This window comes from Halichoerus grypus, chromosome 10 (assembly GCF_964656455.1).
Source record: "Halichoerus grypus chromosome 10, mHalGry1.hap1.1, whole genome shotgun sequence".
NCBI lineage: Eukaryota > Metazoa > Chordata > Mammalia > Carnivora > Phocidae > Halichoerus > Halichoerus grypus.
The window spans coordinates 64,456,983-64,476,784 of NC_135721.1; the positions used below are offsets into that span (position 1 = coordinate 64,456,983).

At 36.2% G+C, this 19,802-nt stretch overlaps 1 protein-coding gene across 4 annotated transcripts in view; it reads left to right on the plus strand.

The window, feature by feature from the left end:
• RTN4 (reticulon 4) overlaps nt 1–19,802 on the plus strand; it is a 69,448-nt gene that overhangs the window by 46,146 nt on the left and 3,500 nt on the right. For all 4 annotated transcript variants that reach the window (XM_078056551.1, XM_078056552.1, XM_078056553.1 and 1 more), the window contains 2 exons: nt 9,385–9,592; nt 13,771–13,909. In XM_078056551.1, the coding sequence (XP_077912677.1) occupies nt 9,385–9,592; nt 13,771–13,909 (347 nt within the window). The remainder of the gene's footprint in view (nt 1–9,384; nt 9,593–13,770; nt 13,910–19,802) is intronic.

Here is a 19,802-nt window from a genome sequence, read left to right on the forward strand (position 1 = left end):
GCATGCATGGTAGCACTATTTTTAGTTATGACAGATGACATTTTATGATTACCAAGTGTAGGCAACTTTTCTTACTCTATATTGGGCCAGAAGTTTTTATTTTGAAGAAAAGATGGTAGTGTACAGAGTTGTTTTCAAATTAAAATTTTAGTTTGATAAGGATGCTGCTCTGAGCACTGCACAAAACACAAAATAAAAAATTTTCAGATTTTTATTTTGGAAATAAAAGTGGGCACCACTGTGGGGAGTAAATCACTTTTTTCTAAACAACCAGAATTTATTTAAATGGATCAGCATTATTTTAGTACAGTAGTCCGTAAGCATTTCCCACAGTTATGAGAGGACAGGCACTGTTAAATTAATCTCAGATCTTTAAAAGGAGATTTCATGAATATTTTATAAAAGACTAAAGTTAAGGCTACAGTAGGTTACCTTGCATGATCAACACTTTAGTTTTCAGTATAGGAGACTTGAGGAATCATGAAACATTAATAAGCTTTTCTTGTACAAGCCCTTGGTGTTAATTTTAGTATCTCAAGAATAAAGAGGCCATTAAAGTCTATTCATAAACAGAACTATTAATTACAGAAGAATCCCAAATTAGCATTATATTTCTTAAAGATGTCCTTTATTTTAACTTGAAAATGGTATAGTTTTAAATTTAAATGTTTCTGTTCCTAAGAATAATCTGGCCACTGTTGAGACAATGCAGCAAATCTTAATGAAGCAGGTAATGGGAGTATAAAGATGAAAGGCTTTCATCAGTCCTTCAGGGTGTAGTAAGAAGAGACAAGCCTATAAAACGATATTTACTGCTTTATAAGTTATCTGAAAGCATTGCTATTTGTTACTGAATAAGTGTAGATATCTGAAAATAGTTTAAATAAAACTAATGTGAAATCCAAAGCACAGAAAAATTTTTTGAATAAAGTGAAATTAGTACATGCCTCCAACTTGCATAAAGTATGCATCCATTCTAATCTATCAGTAATATTTATTGAAAGTTTATCTGTGGATATGGTAGATAGTAAGGCAACATGCCTCTTGTGGGGTTTACAACCTAGTAGAGAAACATGTTAAAAACAAGAATTTTTTTTAGTTTACTTTCAAATTTTTTTAGGTGTACAGTTCATTGATTTTTAGTATATTCATAAAATTATGCAACCATCATCATGATCTAATTCCAGGACATTTTTATCTACACTCCCTAAAACTCCATACCCATTAGCAGTCACTCCTCATCTCTACTCCTCCCAACCCCTGACAACCACTAATCTACTTTCTGTCTCTGTAGAGTCACCTATTCTTAGACATCACATATAGAGAGAATCATAGAATGTGTGACCTTTTGTGTCTGGCTTCTTTCATTTAGCATCGTGTTTTCAAGGTTTATCCATGTTGTACCATGTATCAGTGCTTCATTCCTTTTTATGGACCAGTAATATTTCATTGTGTGGATATACTGTATTTTGTTTATCCATTCATCAATTTTTGAACATTTGGGGTTGTTTCCTCTTTTTTGGTTGTTATAAATAATAATGCTGCTATGAACATAAGTTTTTGTGTGAACACAGGTTTTCTAGTCTTCTGGCTGGAAATTCCTAAGAGTAGAATTGCTACGTTGTGTGGTAGATCTGTCTTAACTTTTTGCGGAATTGCCATACTGTTTTTCACAGTGACTGAATTTTACATTTCCATCAGCAATGTAAGAGGGTCCCAATCTTTCCACTTCCTGTCAACACTTGCTATTGTCCATCTTTTTAATATTAGCCATTCTAGTGCATCTGAAGTGGTATCTGATTATGGTTTTGGTTTACATTTCTCTAGTAACTAAGGACGTTGAGCATCTTTTCATTGCTTATTGGCCATTTGTATATATTCTTGGAGAAATGTCTGTTCAAACCCTTTTCCCATTTTTAATTGCCTTATTTGTCTTTTTATTGTTGTAAGAGTTTTTTTATATACTATGAATACAGGTCTCTTATCAGATGGTTGATTTGTGAATATTTTCTCCCATTCTGTGGGCTGTCTTCTTAATCTTTTGATAGTGTTTTTTGAAGCACAAAATTTTTCATTTTAATTTTGATGAGGTCTAATTTTTTTCTCTTACTGAATGTGCTTTTGGTGTCATATCAAAGAAACTACTGCCTGATCTAAAGTCATGAAGATGTGCACCTGAATTTTTTTCTTCTAAGAGTTTTATAGTTCAAGTTTTTCAGGTCTGTGATTCATTTTGAGTTAGTTTTTAGTATGGTGGAAGGTAGGAGTCCAACTTCATTTATTTTGCAGTTGTATACCCTGTTGTCCCAGAACCATTTGTGAAAAATTTCCCCCCATTGAATTGTCTTGACACCCTTGTTGAAATCAACTGTGAATGTGTTTATTTCTGTATTGTTAATTTTATTCCATTGATCCATTGATCTGTCGTCCCATCCTGTGCAACTACAAGACTGCCTTGATTATTGTAGCTTTGTAGGAAGTTTTGGAAAAAGGAAGTGTGAGTTCTCCATGTTTGTGGTTCTTTTTCAAGATTGTTTTGGCTATTCTGGATACCTTGCGTTTTTCCATACAAAGTCTACAATTGGCTTGTCAATTTCTGTTAAAGGCAGCTAGGGTTTTGATAGAGATTGTATTGTATGTATATCAGTTTGAGGGGTATTACCATCTTAATAATAATGCCTTCTTTTTTTTTTTTTTAAAGATTTTTTTTTTTTTTTTTTTTATTTGACAGAGAGAGACACAGCGAGAGAAGGAACACAAGCAGGGGAAGTGGGAGAGGGAGAAGCAGGCTTCCCGCAGAGCAGGGAGCCCGATGTGGGGCTCCATCCCAGGACCCCGGGACCATGACCTGAGCCGAAGGCAGACGCTTAACGACTGAGCCATCCAGGCGCCCAATAATAATGCCTTCTAATCCATAAACACAAGATGTCTTTTTTTTTTTTTTAAGATTTTTTTATTTGACATAGACACAGCGAGAGAGGGAACACAAGCAGGGGGAGTGGGAGAGGGAGAAGCAGGCTTCCCGTGGAGCAGGGAGCCCGATGCGGGGCTCGATCCCAGGACCCTGGGACCATGACCTGAGCCGAAGGCAGATGCTCAATGACTGAGCCACCCAGGCGCCCCACGAGATGTCTTTTCCATTTATTTAAGTCTTCTTTAATTTATTTCAACAATATATTTGTAGTTTTTAGTTTCTAAGTCTTGGGGGTTTTTTCACTTTGTTTTTAAGTATTCTTTTTGATGTTAAGTGGAATTATTTTCTTAATTCCTTGTCAGACTGTTCATTGCTTTTATAGAAATAAGATGGATTTTTGTATATTAATTTAATCTTCTGTCCTGCAACCTTTCTGGACTTGTTCATTTTAGTAGCTGTTTTGTGGATTCCTTTGGATCTTATATATACAAGATCATGTTATGTGCAAATAGAGATAGTTTAAGTTCTTCCTTTATGATCAGGATGTGTTTTCTTTCTTTTTATTGCCTAATTGCTGTACCTCATACCTCCAGGACAGTGTTGATTAGTGGAGAGGGTGGGTATCTTTGTCTTGTTCCTGGCGTCAGGGGGAAAGCTTTCAGCATTAAGCATGATGTTAGCTGTGGGTTTTTTGTATACCCTTTGTCAGCCTGAAGACATTCTTTCTATTACTAGTTTGTTGAGAGTTTTTATAATGAAAGGGTGTTGGATTTCGTCAGATGCTTTTTCTGTGACTGTTTTGATGATCATGCAGTTTTTGACCTTAATTCTATTAATATGGTGTGTTATATTGATTGGTTTTCATATGTTGAGCCAATTTTGCATTTCTGAGATAAATACCACTTGGCCATGGTATCTAATGCTTTTTATGTGTTGCTGGATCCAGTTTGCTTGTATTTTGTTGAGGGTTATTGTGTCTGTATTAATAAGGGATATTGGTTTGTAGTTTTCTTGCAATGTCTTTGCCTGATTTTGATAGCAGGATTGAATATCTAAATTAATTAATGGATATAAATCTCTTGATGAATATTAGAAGCCACAGCATTTGAATATATTTCTCAGGGTTTTATTAAAACTTAATGACTACTCCCCTCTAATTGGGAATAAACAATCCTGGAATCTTCTAAAATTTCTTCATTAAAACCAATTTAAGGAATCTGAGAGACTAGAAATATTGGAGACTGTTAATTAGGGTGGCAACCCTGTTTGCTAATATTTTTATAATGTAATATTTTTCCATCCTTGCAGCTTCATTAACAATCTTTTAAATTTCTTTACATAAAAATACTGAAATCCTTCTATATTTTGCACAATGACTTTGGTAACAGTGTAGATTGCCTCTCAGACCTTCCTGTTCTGGCATATATTAATTTTGTCTTATGAATGACCTACATTACCTAGTTGTCTTATCTCTCTTGGCTCTTCTTCCCTTTATTCCTCCTGAGTGCTTTAAGCTCTGTGGCTCCACCAGAGCATTCCTAAGGCTTGTTTCAACAAGGCTTTCAAGATATCAGCTTTGAGTATTCTTGTATAGGTTTTGCGTATGTTTATGTAATATGTGTAGCTTACATTTGTGATTTTCAGAGGTCTTCCATTTATTGAAAAGACCTTATTTTTGGAATCATATGAAAGGCAGAAAGAAATAGTAGGTTAGGGTTTACTGTACCCTCGTGCAGTTAAATTTATTTTAGGCTGTGATCACTGAATACTACTGGACCTTATATATGGATGTTCCTGTATCATCAACTTTGGGGAAATTGAGTTGCACCAGAGTTACCAACTTAATTATATACTGTTAAAATTTAACTATCACCTGGATTTAAATATTTATTAAGCTAACATACATTATATTCTCCTCCCCATAGGAAAACCAATTGGGAAACCACACTTGTGTTATAAGGTTCTTTAGCGATATTGAACAGGAATGGAAAGGGTGAATTTTTTTTTAAGTTTAATAGTAATTCGTGTTTGCCATGAGGGAGGGTGGGAGACAATTTCAAATGGCATAGAAAGAAATAAAGAAGCAAGTTAAACTCATCTATTACCCTTACTACCCAGAGGTACAAACTGTGTTTACTAGATATCCTTTCAAACGTCATGGTTATCCTAAGTTTTTAAAATCTGACTATATGAATCTTTTTGTAACATTTTGCTTTTATTTATCAATATGGACATGTTTCTTTGGTAATAGAGATCTACATCACTGTCCTTACTGGCTACATAGTGTTCTTTTGCATGGATATATTTCTAATTTTACTTAATTAGATTCACATAGCTTTTAAAAGATTTTTTTTTCACAACTTGATTATAGTTTTCAACTGTGGGAAAATAGCTTCAGGTATATTGGAATAGAGCTCTTTCCTCCTTTTTGGATTTAACTGTAGGTTAAGTATTCACATTAAAATTTGTGTCTCATTAATTAACCTATCTTGTTAGTTTTACCTTGACTTTCTTGGCCTTTGTGATTCATCTCACATATGGTGATTATTTGCCAACACTCTGCCTATTCACTATGGATGCAAATGTGTGACATTTTGAAGAACATTAATGTGCTGAACCTTCAATTTGGCATCATACATGGGGCATTTGAGTTTTATCAATAGGAAGCCTGTGTTGAAATCCATGCTCTGTCACTTACTAATTAAGTGATCTGAGTCCAGTCATGTAAGAGCTGGTTCTCACTTTCTTGTCTGAAAGCCGGCCTCTTAGGGTTTTAATAATTGAAAGAGATAATGTTATATAGTCTATAAACAGTATTTGGCACAATGTGAGTACCTGGTAAATACTGACTCAGGAAATAAAGGGAGGTGTGGAGAATGTAGATCAGCAACCTGGAAAAGATTTCTGAAACATCTGTCAGGCTTAAAAGGTGTGTAGCTTCTCAGTCTTTTTTTTTTCTTTTTAAGCTTCTATCATACTGTGACCATAATGATATAATTTATAATTGCTTGAAAAATTGTAGGAATATGAATTTTTGTTTTCCTAAAGTTTTAATAATGTTTGACACTTAAGAAAGCGTTTTTTAGTAAGGTTCATTTCAAAAGACTGGTATGATTTAAGCCCTTCTCCCCTTAAAAAAATCTAGAACTAAAAAGGAAGGAGTTATTTTAAAATTTATATTTGGCGCAGATAATACAGCAATAAAATCTCATTAATACAGATCCACTGATTGGGAATTTGAATGCAGGACTGATTGTGTATCTTTGTACTGACTGTGTGTTAGTTTCTGAAGGGGAAGGAAAAATCATTTATCTAATGCCCTGATTACTGATGATAAAACTGAGGTCCAGAGAAGTTGGGAGCCTCATCCAGAGTTTTACAGTTGCAGAGCCAGTACTAGGTTGTGGGTCTGTTGAATCCTAGAGCCACTGGAAATTTCTTCCACCATATCTATATAGAAATTATAGACCAGTTATAAATAATTCTTATCTAGTCACTGAAACTGTCCAGACAATAACTCATTAGGTAATTAGGTTAGTCATTTATGTTGTACATCTCAAGTCTGAAGTCATTTCTTTTATAATCAGGTCTTATTGAATAGTTTTTAATGATGGTAAGGAATAGAGAAGATATCTGCATTTATTTTAATTTATTACCAGTAGTGATTTCAAAGGTTAATAAATGTTTTGGAGCACTTAGAGAACCATACATTTTTAAAGGCAGCATTTGTTCATGTAAAAATTTGAGGTGTACTTTACTTTGCTGCTTCTTCTAGGTTGTCAACTTTTTGTTCTGCATTAGTGAAATCTTAGATAAGTTTGAAAACCCTTTTCCATGTGGCTTCTAAAGTAACATGTTTATAACAGCAATATGATTTATTAACTTGCAAGTTAATCATGAGGTTGAAATGTTCTTTTCTTTTTCTTTATATTTAACACCTCGCTAAGAATGGTGACAGTGACTGTGATGGTAATAACAACAACAAATAACAGCCCTGACATTTATTAAGAATTTATTATATGCTGTGCACTGTATTAAACGCAGTATATTCGTTATCTTATTAAAGAAAAATTTTGTTAATTTTCTCACTTAATCCTCATAGTATCTCAATAGGATCATTCCTGTTTGCATAGAATATGTAGAATATAGAATGTGTGTTCTACAGATACAGCAACTGAGGTACAGAGAGATTTAGTGACTTGCTTGAGGTCACACAGCGAGTAAGTTATGGAGCCAGCTGCTGAGTGCAGGTGACCCAACGCCAGACTCCGAGTGCTTTGTTCGGAGCAGGGGGAGCCTCACAGGAAGGGATTACTGTACCGAGAGCCATCTTTATCACTGCTTCCCCCACCCTCTCAGGTACCCTGTTTAAAAAAACAAACAGAACTACATTAATTAGGAGAACCCTTGCTAGCAGAGACTTCTAATGAGACCTGCATCTTTACGTTTTCTAGATCTACCCATTCTTTAGGACCCAGCTCAACTTCTATCTTTTTCACAGTCTTTAAAAGTTTCCTCCAGTTTTTTTCTTTTTCTGAATTCTCATGATGGTGCAACAGTTATTTTACAATTTTTTTGTCATTGTTTTTACGTGTCACTGTCTTCCTAGACTTGTAGTGTATTAGAGTGGGACAGGGCCTTAAAGAAAAGTCCACATCCCCATTTTCAGGTTTTTAACTCATTTTACTAGGTTGAGTTTCTTGAACGGTATCAGCTCAATAGATGTTTGCTAAATGTCACAAAACTATTAGCATCGCTTGCTGTCTCTTTATTCAATATGACGTTATTCATGATGTCATTTTAATAGCATAGATACACTGCTTCAAGTTCTGATTCTTTCAGTTGTGCTACTGTATTGGTACAATAGTAGGAACTAGTTGAATAGAACAAAACTAAGGTAGATGTTTTAGGCAGGGTTGGAACAAACTTGAGATAGGGGAAAATGTGAATAAAGAATTGAAATTAGAGGTTGAACACAAAACTGTAAATCATAAAATGTTAAATTAATAGCACTTAGGGGCACCTGGGTGGCTCAGATGGTTAAGCGTCTGCCTTCGGCTCAGGTCATGATCCCAGGATCCTGGGATTGAGCCCCGCGTTGGGCTCCCTGCTTGGCGGGGAGCCTGCATCTCCCTCTCCTTCTATTGCTCCCCCTGCTTGTGCTCTCTCACTCTCTCTGTCAAATAAATAAAATCTTTAAAAAAAAATAGCATTTAAATCAAATCATAGGAGAATAGAATAAGTGTATACTAAACATAATAAATGTTGAGCCCCTGTTATGTGTCAGACACTCTAACATTTTACATTTCACATACATAGTTTTCCCCGCGGAAGTACCCCTAACAGTAAAGGAAAGTTACATACCTTAGAGAACCTCAAGACCAGAGCAGCCCCTGGAAATGTGGTTTTTCTTTGTTACCTTTTTTATCTTAAAAATTAACAGGTATTTAAGATTGTACTCAAGAATATGCCCATACTTATGTTACTATAAGGATACTAACCTCCCCCAGTTCCCCAGTTGTTCACAATCCAGAGAGAGACAAATTACGTTTAGCCTGTGAATTCAAGAACCCTTTGGCACACTGCAGAATTCTTTGTGTGTTGTACATAACCTGACCTTAAGACCGCAGGCCTATGGATATTTGATCGCCACAGGGGCTCTGTGACCATAGGCCAAGAGCAAACTTGCTAAGTTTGGCTTTGTCTGATTCCTTACTATTAAACGTTATATAGACAGTGTAACAAATTTAGTTTTTCTCGTTTTCTTTGACACCTACATTTTTATAGCATTGTATTTATCTACTCTCAAAGAGAAGTAGCTTTTCAGGTAATCTAAAGGCTGTTTCCCTTTGTCTTTGGCTTTGTAGGAAATTTTTGTTTTAATGATAGCCAGGTTAGGTTACAGTTTCATTATGTTTCTCGAAGAGAGGTCTCTTAAAAGCAGAGCTGTAGAACTCCTATGTGTAGTTTTTCATAGTTTTATTGCTTAACATTTTTTTTGAATTAGTGGTTTTTCTGCAAATAAATATGTTTTTACATCATTGAAGTGTCATTTCAGTGAGTGTGTGTTGAGATTTTTTTATATTATTTGTATTTTATCATGCAATGAACGAAGTTGGAAGCCCTCAAGATGATTTTTAAGAAAATTGTTTTGGATTAGAAGTCTGCTATACTGGGCTTGAGAGATTGAACAATCTTGTATATCGTATAGCCAGACTGATTTGGACATGAAGGAAACAGATTTGCATGAGGGAAATTTATGGTAAATAGATGCAGGTCTGATTCTAATTTACAGTTTAGAATGGGTTTAACATGCAGCTTACGAAGTTAATCTTTCTGTAACACTTCAGGTTTTGGTTTTACCTTAGAGACATTTTTTTTTTTTTGTAGGTGGAGCAAATATAAATGTGCCAAATCGAAATGGATAAAATAATGTTCTAATTTCAGATTTCTCCTTTTCTAATTTTTAGTGGTTGACCTCCTCTACTGGAGAGACATGAAGAAGACGGGAGTAGTGTTTGGCGCCAGCTTATTCCTGCTGCTCTCACTGACAGTATTCAGCATTGTGAGTGTAACGGCCTACATTGTCTTGGCCCTGCTCTCTGTGACTATCAGCTTTAGGATATATAAGGGTGTGATCCAAGCTATCCAGAAATCAGATGAAGGCCACCCATTCAGGTGAGATGTCTGGAAAACAAGGCACACACTGGCAACACCATAAACAGGATTAGTATTAAGACTTCATTCTATAGAGTTACAGGCATGCATTTTTTTACTGCTTAAAGATAATTGCAGATTTTTGCTGAAAAGCTATACCAAAAGCATCTGCTTTTGAGATTTTTTAGATTAAAGGTAATTTCATGGGCTCATGATGGAAAAATACTGGGTTTGTGTGTCGTTAGCCTAACTCGGCTATGTGTTAGTAATATTTATGGAAACTAGGTATTGGTTATCTAATTTTACTTTAATGGGAACTATATCTTTTTAACATGGTTAGGATTGGTGAAAGTTCTGTTTTCTTTATTGCTTACTTTTTATGCTGATATTTAAATACCTTTCTTACCACTAGTATGTGCATGTTTTTCTATAACGCTATCTTGTCATGCCCATGTGCTCTCTTGCCCTTCCTTCTCTGTCTAGTTTCCTCCTCTTGTTCCCTGAGGCGTACTTTTGTATTGTCTTGTTATCCTTTGATGAGTGTCTGTATGGCCACTCCTCACCTCGAAATGATCATCTGCCCTTAACTTTTATGAGTATACTGTCACATCACATATCTAATTGGTAATGGGACATACCTCAGTTTGGGTCTTCTGCCCTAACTTCAGACTCAGCATGTATTTTCCCCAGTTTTAAAAAATTGAGATATAATGCATGTATTAGAAAATTCAGTGGTTTTTAGTATGTTCTCAGAATTGTACAATCATCACCATCTAACTCTAGATATTCTCATCACACCAAAAAGACATTTTCTACCCATTGGTAGTTATTTCCCACCCACTCTCTGACAACCACTAACTTATCATGTCTGTAAATGAACGTTTTTTCTCAAACTTGTCAACTTCTATCAGTAACACCACTACTATCCTCATTTCAGGCTCCCAATTTTGATGTTATCTTTTTTCCCATCTCATGTAAAGAAGATAACTAAGTTGTGTTGTTTTCTACTGCTTCCTCAGTGTAGACCACAAGTTCATGAACTATAGCCAGGGACCAAATCCAGTCTGCTGCCTGCTTTTGTAAATAAAGTTTTATTAGAACACAGGCATACTCAGTCATTTAGCTGTTTTCATCATGCTGTAATAGCAGAGTTAAGTAGTTGTGACAGAGACTATATGGACTTCAAAGCCTAAAATACTTCCTCATCACCCTTTACAGAAAAAGTTTGTCTACGCCGGCTGGACTTCACTTGTTACCAAATTGGGTTCTGGTTACCTTGGTTTACTTCAGCTTTTATAGATGTTGTCACATTTTCCTCAGATATTAATTTTATTATATTTTTAGGCATATGGGCTTTCTGTTCACTACAGGATCAAGTCCAAATATCTTTATCTTGTCTCTCATTCACCCCTTGTAGGGTTTTGTTTGTGCCCATTCGTGCTGCCTTTTTAGCTTCTCAGATGACCTAATCTATTAGACTTTTTATTTGGTTCTGTGTTTGATTTCAAGATGTAACTTTTTGAAGAAGGTTTCCCTAACACTGGCTCCAGATGATCTGAGGGTTCATTTCCTATTGCACTAAGTATGGCTTTGAAATGTTCTCTGATTGTTTTGTATATAGACATCATTTTTTTCTCTCAAATAGATTTTGAATATTTTAAAACTATGTTGGCAAGGCAAGTATCTGTGGGCATGAATGAGTATGTAACTACTGAGAACATTATCTAGTTGATATTAATGGGTAAATGTAAACTGATTTTCAGACTTTACAAGAAAAGATCTGTTTTGTTTATTGTAAAGATTGGTTATTTATTTTGTTCTAGCTCTCTCTTCATATTGGTGAAGTAATGATCCTACATCAGTTTGGGAGAGAGACCAACATTTATGAATGGCTCTTATGTCCTTGGCCTTTTATGTACAGACTTAATTTTCATAACCGCTCAATGAGACAGATGGTATTAGTCCATTCCACAGAGAGGGAAACATACTTGAGGTTCAGTAACTTGAAATTGCAGCTGCAAAATGGCACAGCTATATCCTATAGAGGAATATAATTTTGAATTAGATATATTGAAATACACAAAAATCTTGTCAAGCCAAAACTTCTAAATTAACTACACTATAAATTTTAGACTTTTTTTTTTATTATTTTAAAGAAGACTTTTGGGGAAAAAAAATCTAAAGATTTTTCTTATTCCTTATTTCTTGAGAAACACTTCTTCATTTTAGAGTCATTAGACATTAGTCATTAGTCATGCCAGTTTGACCCTGTTGGGCAGTTTCTGCACTACCGAGGGCGGGGCCGTACGGGGTGTGCCGACCGACCACGGGCCCGGGGCAGCGGCGCACCGCGGGCATTGTGTTAGTGTGGCGCGCGGGCCGGCTGGATGGGTGTAAATACGCACGGGGCTCCCCTGACGGAGAGCGCCTTGTCTCCACGAGCGAAAGCAGTGGTACGAAGAAGCAGGATGCCCACTGAACGTTACACCGGCTTCTGCTCCGTGTTTCTCAGAGCTGCACAAATAAATTATTGCCGATTTAAGGGTAGATGTGACTCTTTGATCATTTCTCACTCGATGATAACAGCTTGATATGTGCTGGTTAATCAATAATAATTGTCTGAGTGCCGTGCCATCATAGTAAAGATACGTTCCTGGTCTTTAACAGTTTATACTTTTGTAGGAAAAATATACAAGTATACACGTGTCCATATTCCAGGGCTGGCTATGGTCAATGCTATAATAATACTACAAAAGAAAGCATTATTAGAATTGCATAATAGGGTCTTAGGGAAGAAAGAGCCAAAGAGGCTTCCCCTATGGGTGGGATTTGAGATGGGCTGAGAGGAGAGCACTGTGGATTGGGAAAACAGTATGATGAACAAAGGAAGTAAGATTAAAAAATGTTTGATGAATGGCTCATATTTGGCTGCAACATAGTGAGTAGTGAGAAATCAGTTTGGAAAGATTGAGGAGGGCTCTGGTTGCAAAGTTGGAACCATAGAATCACAGAATGTTTGAGGCTGAAGAGATTTAAGAAGGTCTGTTTCTCTAATTTTATAGAGTGGGAAACATGACCCTGAGAAGTCAAATGACTTTGCAAGGTTACACAGCTAGATAGTAGCAGGTCTTCTAACTCCTACCTGAGTTGAATCTAAGTAGCACTATCTAGGAAAATTTAAATAAAACTAATCTAGCATTGGTTGAAGGAATGGATTAGGATGCAGACAGATTAGCGATTGGTTTGGAGAAAGAATGTTCCAGTTTTTAAATAATGAACACTTAGAGAGCATAGTGAATAAAAATGAGACATATTTGGGACATATTACAGAAGTAAACTATGGGACAGGGAGTTATGAGAGGACTGTTCTTTCCAGTATGAGTAACTAGTGTCCACCAACATCGGAGAGTGATGAAGAGAGACTGGGTTATAAGGAGCTACTTCCAACGATAGAAAAGAATGCTTAGTATTTCTGAGTTGGTTCTTCTCTACCAAGATAAAATGGCTTCTTTGAAACAGTAACTAATGAAATAGTTCCTTGCATTCCTGCACATGACTTTTCTTCTTCATTACAGTTGTTTTCTTAAATAGAACGATTCCAGCCATCTTAGTATAGATTAGGGCAGCCACATGGACAGTAACTATTACGTTTTACTAGCATTAGCACCATACTTTTGGCAGCCATTTCACAATGTGGGCCCCTACATATTGGGCAGTTTTCCCTAAAACTTAGGCTGAGAGAGTGTAGGATTTGGGAACGAATAGGATCTTTGTTAGGAAGATCTAATGAGACAGCCTAATGTCAGCGTGAAGAGAAAAAACCAAATCCATAATAATAACTTCCATTTATCGAGTGCTTCTTTGTGCCCGCTTGTAGTAAGCACTCTACTCCTTGAATCCTCATGATAGTAACTTTGCAAAGTTAACAGACAAGTAAGTGGCAGAGCTTAAGATTCAAGCCCAGCTCAGTCTAACTTCAAAGCAAATGATTTTTTCTGTGCTCATCAGCTGACCCTGTGCATGTCAATGAAATACGCATTGATGGGTGAATTTTTACATTGTGCTTAATTTGGAAACAGTAGGTTTTTATAGTAAAATATTTTATTAATGTCTTCTTTTACAGATACATGCTTGCTGATTGACAGACATCCAGGGAGAATCACTGATCAGTGACCGTTAGGATGTGTTTTGTTTTCCAGGGCATACTTAGAATCTGAAGTCGCTATATCTGAGGAGTTGGTTCAGAAATACAGTAACTCTGCTCTTGGTCATGTGAACTGCACGATAAAAGAACTCAGACGCCTCTTTTTAGTTGATGATTTAGTTGATTCTCTGAAGGTAAGTTTATTTGCTTCTCATTTTTGATATACCCAGAATTTAATATCAGAAGATAATAACAGGGCGCCTGGGTGGCTCAGTTGTTAAGTGTCTGCCTTTGGCTCAGGTCATGATCCCAGAGTCCTGGGATCGAGCCCCGCATCGGGCTCCCTGCTCTGCAGGAGGCCTGCTTCTCCCTCTCCCACTCCCCCTGCTTGTATTCCCTCTCTTGCTGTGTCTCACTCTGTCAAATAAATAAATAAAATCTTAAAAAAAAATAACATTTGAAAAAAAAAAAAAGATAATAACAAATGATTTGTTATGTTCCAGTTTTTACAGGTTTTAGTTTAAAGTCTCCACATGTCTATAGTCAAAACTTCTTTGTTCTTGCAGATTTTATCATCCTCTATATACAGTCCTATGTGTACACAGTTATGTGTGGAAATACTTGGCAAAAGCTAGAGGAGCATGAAAATGTTAGAGAAGGCCTGATTAAATATTATAAACACCTTTTAAGTCTGTTTTGCACAGATACTTGAAAAAAAGATGAGGACATTTTATGAATAAATTACTTCTCTAAGATGAAGAATTTCATTTTGCTGTTAAATCTTAATTTTTAATTTCTTTTGAAAATTACCGTAGATGCTCAGGTTTTTTTTTTTAAGCAGGTATTTTATTCATGATGAAACTAGCATAAATGAGAAAAACTGAACTTGATACATTTTTGCCTTGAGTGGCTTTTATATATGTGACCTTTGGTTAACAGATGTGGCACATAATGAGGCAGATTTACTTCCTGAAACACTTTATTTTTATGAAATTTTCTTATTTTTTTAAAAAATTCTTTTTTCTTAATATTTCTTAATATTGACTTGCATTAGAATTACATTTTACTACTTTACTACTTATGGATTAGCAGTACTTTTGAAAAGAAAATTTATTTGAATGGTTTTCTTGAGTAGTGTTTTTTGGCAAACCCAGAGCTCAAGGAAAGCTGCTTGGTGACTTGCACACATGGTGATTCATTCAGGGCTCCGAATAAGGAACAGGTACTTCAACATATTAACACATAGAATGAACTTTGCATTTAGGTCTCAAAATCTGTTGAAGCAAAAGAATAAGGCAGGCTGTGTCTTTTTCTCCCTGTGCAGTGGTGATGGTATGAAGCATTTGGTAATTCAGTTGCACGTTCTGATAATATACACAAAGAGTCTTCCTTGATAAACCTGGTGGTCCTGTTGCTTGGGAGACTTTTAGTTCAACCTTTTCTTTTTTCTTTCTTTTTTGTTTCCCGTCCTGGGGTACCTCCAAAGTCAATAAACTTTTTCTTTTTACCTTTTGACCCTCTTTAAAATTAATTCAAATAAAAAATTGACCCCCTTTAATTAAAATTAAATCTTAGTGTCATTGTGTCTGAGTAGTACAAATTCCATCTGTTTGTTTCCACTGAGTAAGGGTATTATAGAAACACGGTACTTGCTTAAAATGTCTCATTGACAAAAGCTAACAAAAATCTTAACGCTCTTGACTCTTTATAAAAATGACTTAGTATTCCCTTTCTATAGATAGTTCCTTAAGCATTTACCACTCTTATTCCCCCACAGTTTTTGTATATACAGAGTGGTTTTGTTTTTGTTTTTGTTTTTTTAAAGATAATGATTCCTTCTGACTCTATTACTTTTTGCCTTTTAGCCGTAACAGCCAGTAGAATGATAGATTCTCTCTCCCTAAAGCAGCAAAAAAAGGTTTTTTTCAGTTCATTCTTTTCTTACTTTTTCAATGTAAAGAAGAAACGATTTGCCCTATTAGACTGATTTATTTCCTTATATTTAGAGTCTCAATCTCTTGAAAGTTTGCTAATAAATAGCCCTGGTGTCTCCAGTTTCCAGATGAATTACTTTGATTTTGTATGATTCATCATTAGGAAAATGGACACCACCCTAAATTCAAGAAAATGCAGTGGAGTCTCATAAGTTTTTAAATGTAGAAAATACACATGGTATCAAGCTCTGTGGCGTATTTAAAATAATAGCTTTTAAACAAAAATTTTCATTGAAAGATGTTTCTCTATAACTTGCTATCTTTATAAATTTGGTGCCCTCACATTTATATAATCTACATTTCTAGATTCTGGGTCATAGTTACCACTACTTCTATTAGAAACCTTCTTCCTCAGAAAGTGAAAATTTTAGAGCCACTATTCTTAGCATGTGAAACTTTTTCTTCTTGCTTATTCCTTTTTTTTTATAGTGATTTAAAAAAAATCACATAATCAAATGTGATTTAAAACAAACAAACAAACAAACAAACAAACTCCAAGGGTCCTGAGGCATCAGGCCTGCTGAAAAAGACCTGATGTGACATGCTGGTTATCACTGTGTCTGGCCTAAGTCTCCTTTTGGTGGTTGACTTGGACAAATAAGACATGTTTTACAGATTTCTCCTTTTAAATTCTTGTGTAAAAGTTCCATTTGTTTTGCTCCTTTGCAATTAAGTACAAGCTTCTAAGTCCTAGAAAAGATTGCAAGTGTCCACAGATGGAGCAATGATACATTTCCCAAAGGATTAATTTTAGTCAAACATTATGGGCAAAATCTATGACAAAAGATTTCTAATTCCATTCAGTAGAACTTATTTCAAATATTAATATAAAATTTCACTGCAGCCAAATGTTTTGTCCAGTCCTCAGGATTTGTTTTAAAGGTTCTATTTCTTAAAGTGGGTTTGTTCTACTGAGTGCCAGACATCAGGTGGGGGGAGGAGAATGAAGGAAAGGAAAGGAAAGAGGAATGTCCTCTAGTAAAATTAAGTTGCAAAAGCCATGTATATAGCCTTTTCTTGGGAGTCTGGTGTACTTTATTAGTCTCTGAGAAGTCCGAAAGAGGCAGGATAATGTTATTTAATCCAGTGATATCTGTTAACCTTGTCTTAAATAATACCCATGAGTACCAGAAAACTAGTATACGGTAGTTGAGTATATTTAGACCCCGAGTTAAGGTTTAATTCTGTTTCTGTGATTGGTCTTCTGTGTAAGGGATCTTTGATAGGGTTCATTTATTTTAAGACAGTGGTTCTCCGTCTTGGCTGTACACTGGAACCACCTGATAAGTGTGAAGGGTGAAGGAGAAGGAATGGGGGGCCCTTCTCCTAAAATTGTGATTTAACTTTTCTGGGGATACTGCTGGGAGAATCACTTTTTTAAAAGTTGTGGCATTAAGCTATAAACCCCAGCCTATGGTTTTTTCCCCCGCTCCCACCTCCCACTCACCACCACCCGCACTGTAATAGGCATGGGACAGTCCCTGCTGGGCTCAGGTTTGGAGCTTCTTGAATAAGGCTCCAAGTTTGATTAGAGGGATCCTGCCTTTTGAAACCTCAAATCTCAAGGAAAAAAAAAAATCTAATAATTTTATCAGATACCAAGACCAGGTGTTTTAGGCAGAGGTTCTTATTTTTCTGTAATACAGCTTTGGGTGATAAAGACCAGATTCTGTATGAGTGTAGTTCTGTGACTTTCAGTGAAAATACATGTTAAAATTATAAGAGAATTGCCAGTGATAGTTGCCTGCACATCAGGCAATCCTAATGCTCCAGAATACAATCTTAAATCTGAAAGTGAACCTAAAAGGTCTGAACTCCAGAAATAGCTGACCCAGAAGAACATTAAAATCTAGCCCCTGGGCTCTTATGTGGTTATTAACATACACATTTTGACAGTTCCTGCTTTCTCTGGCTCACAAAAAAATTAGAAGGGAAATGGGCTAGGGAAAATGTAGGCAATCAAAGCGATACTAATGAATGAGGCTGAAGATTTCAAAAAGGGCAAAGAATTTTCTTTAAAAATGCAGGAAATGTTTGAAAATGTCAGAATTGCCAGAGTAATGTCTGAAATTGTTATGCACCCTTCCTCCATTTTCCTTAAAATGTTGCCCCCGGTTGTTGAGACATCATCTAATAAAAATCTGCAGAGCTTTTTAATTAGGTGTTTAATACACAGTTAAAGTTTAATTCCCTGTTCCCCTGGGACAAAAGGCCAACAAGACATGGCCCTTGCTCACTTTAAGTATTTATTAGACCTTCCTTGTACTTTGGTCCTTTTTCCTCCTCTCTCGTTATTGTCCAAAGAGAGATGATCTCTGATTTCCGTGTGAGTATATGCATTGGCTATAATGTCACAGAATAGTTGCCATGTAGCATAGAGGTTGTAGGTTCAAAATGCAAGTTGCTTGTTTTGTTTCTTTGAAGTGTTTATTCTTTGCCTCTTAATGATAGCATGCACATTCCTGGCGAATTCCCACTAATAATGGTTAGTTAGTCCGTAGGTGATTTTACCGTACAGCAGAGCAGATTGATTCTGGAGTCAGATAAACCTGAGATCACTGTGACCTCTGGTCTGGCAACTTGCTTAATTGTTCTTTGTCTTGGTTTGCTCTTCTATAGGGATAGTAATAGTACTTCTGGCATTGTGATGAGATTCACTGACCTAATATTATTTGCAAAAAAAAATATGTTGCTTTTATTATATAATGGTTCCAGTAATTGTGCAATTGCTAGATGCATGTCGTTAACTACCATTCCTTTCTCCTCTCATGCTGTATTCTCTGGAAAACCTTACCTAGCATTTTTGTTAATCCTTAAAGTGTTAAATTTTCTCCAGATTGCAGTATTTAAAAGTTCTATGATAACACATAAAAATGTGAATTTCTGGTTTCTCTCTTAAAATGGGAAATTTTGGCAACATTGGCCTGGAATACTTGCATGGCAACAGTCTGTGGAGCTGGGTCGTACATGCCTCCGTGAGAGGGAGAATACGTATGTCTGTTTGCCTCAGTCCTTAGTCAGGCTCCTTCATGAATTTAAGGTGCCTGCCTGGTCCCACAGACATTTAGTCTTTCCTCTGTTCCTTTCTTTGCCTTTGGGTAGTGTAGCTTTTAGGCAGAGTGTCCCCCAAGAGGCAAGTCCAGTGACATTTGAGTCCCTTAGATGAGCTAGGTGTGAAGTCTTGGGCTTCTCTCCTTGTGGGTTTGGAGTACGGCCTTGTGGGTGACTTCATGACCAAATTAGGACTTCTTTTTAGCTTGTATGTGTTAGTATCTGAATTCTGTCAGGACAAAGGTATCCTTATTGCTAAAGCAATTTCTTCTAAAATGTAGAAGGTTGACGCTTTTCCCTTTAGACTTGTGGATGGTGATGGATGAAAACATGAAAATGTTCTATAGCAGACTTGCTTAAGCACCAGAAGTTATAATTAGCTTCTGCAATAGGAGTCTGTAAAACTCTGTGAGAAGGAAAAGGCTTGCTAACTGGAGTCATGCTTCAAACCTTTCTACCATAGCAGTTGCTGAGACCAGGGCAGTATTTAATTTTTGATTTTCAACTGGCAGGTGTTAGGAATGCTTGACATTTGGTCACTTGAACATTAAATTCAGTTGTAGGGGTAACCAGAGGTTGCTATTTGTAGAACTGACAGTTGGTGGAGGAATCCATTGTGTGTTCCTAACCTGCAGTAAATGTGCTTATTAGAGTTGAGCATCTTAATTACTGCTTGGTACTCAGCTCATAGTAGACAATCAGATTTTGTTGAATGAATGACTATATGGAGGAATATATGCTTTAGTTCAAGGGTCTGCAAACTACTGCGCCTGGTCATGGCCTGGTTTCGTATAGCCTGGGAGCTAAGAATGGTTTTTAAATTTTTTTAAGGATAATATTCAAAAAATTTTCAGAGATAACATTCAAAGGATATGTGAGAGACCCGTAAAACCAGACATGGTTATTATCTTACTGTCTTGATAGGAAAGGTTTGCTGATCCCTGCTTTAGGGGATGGAGGTGCTGACTCCACTCCACGCTCCTTTTCATTCATACCATGTTGTATGTACCTGACTAATCAGTGTAGACGGTGCCATTGTATT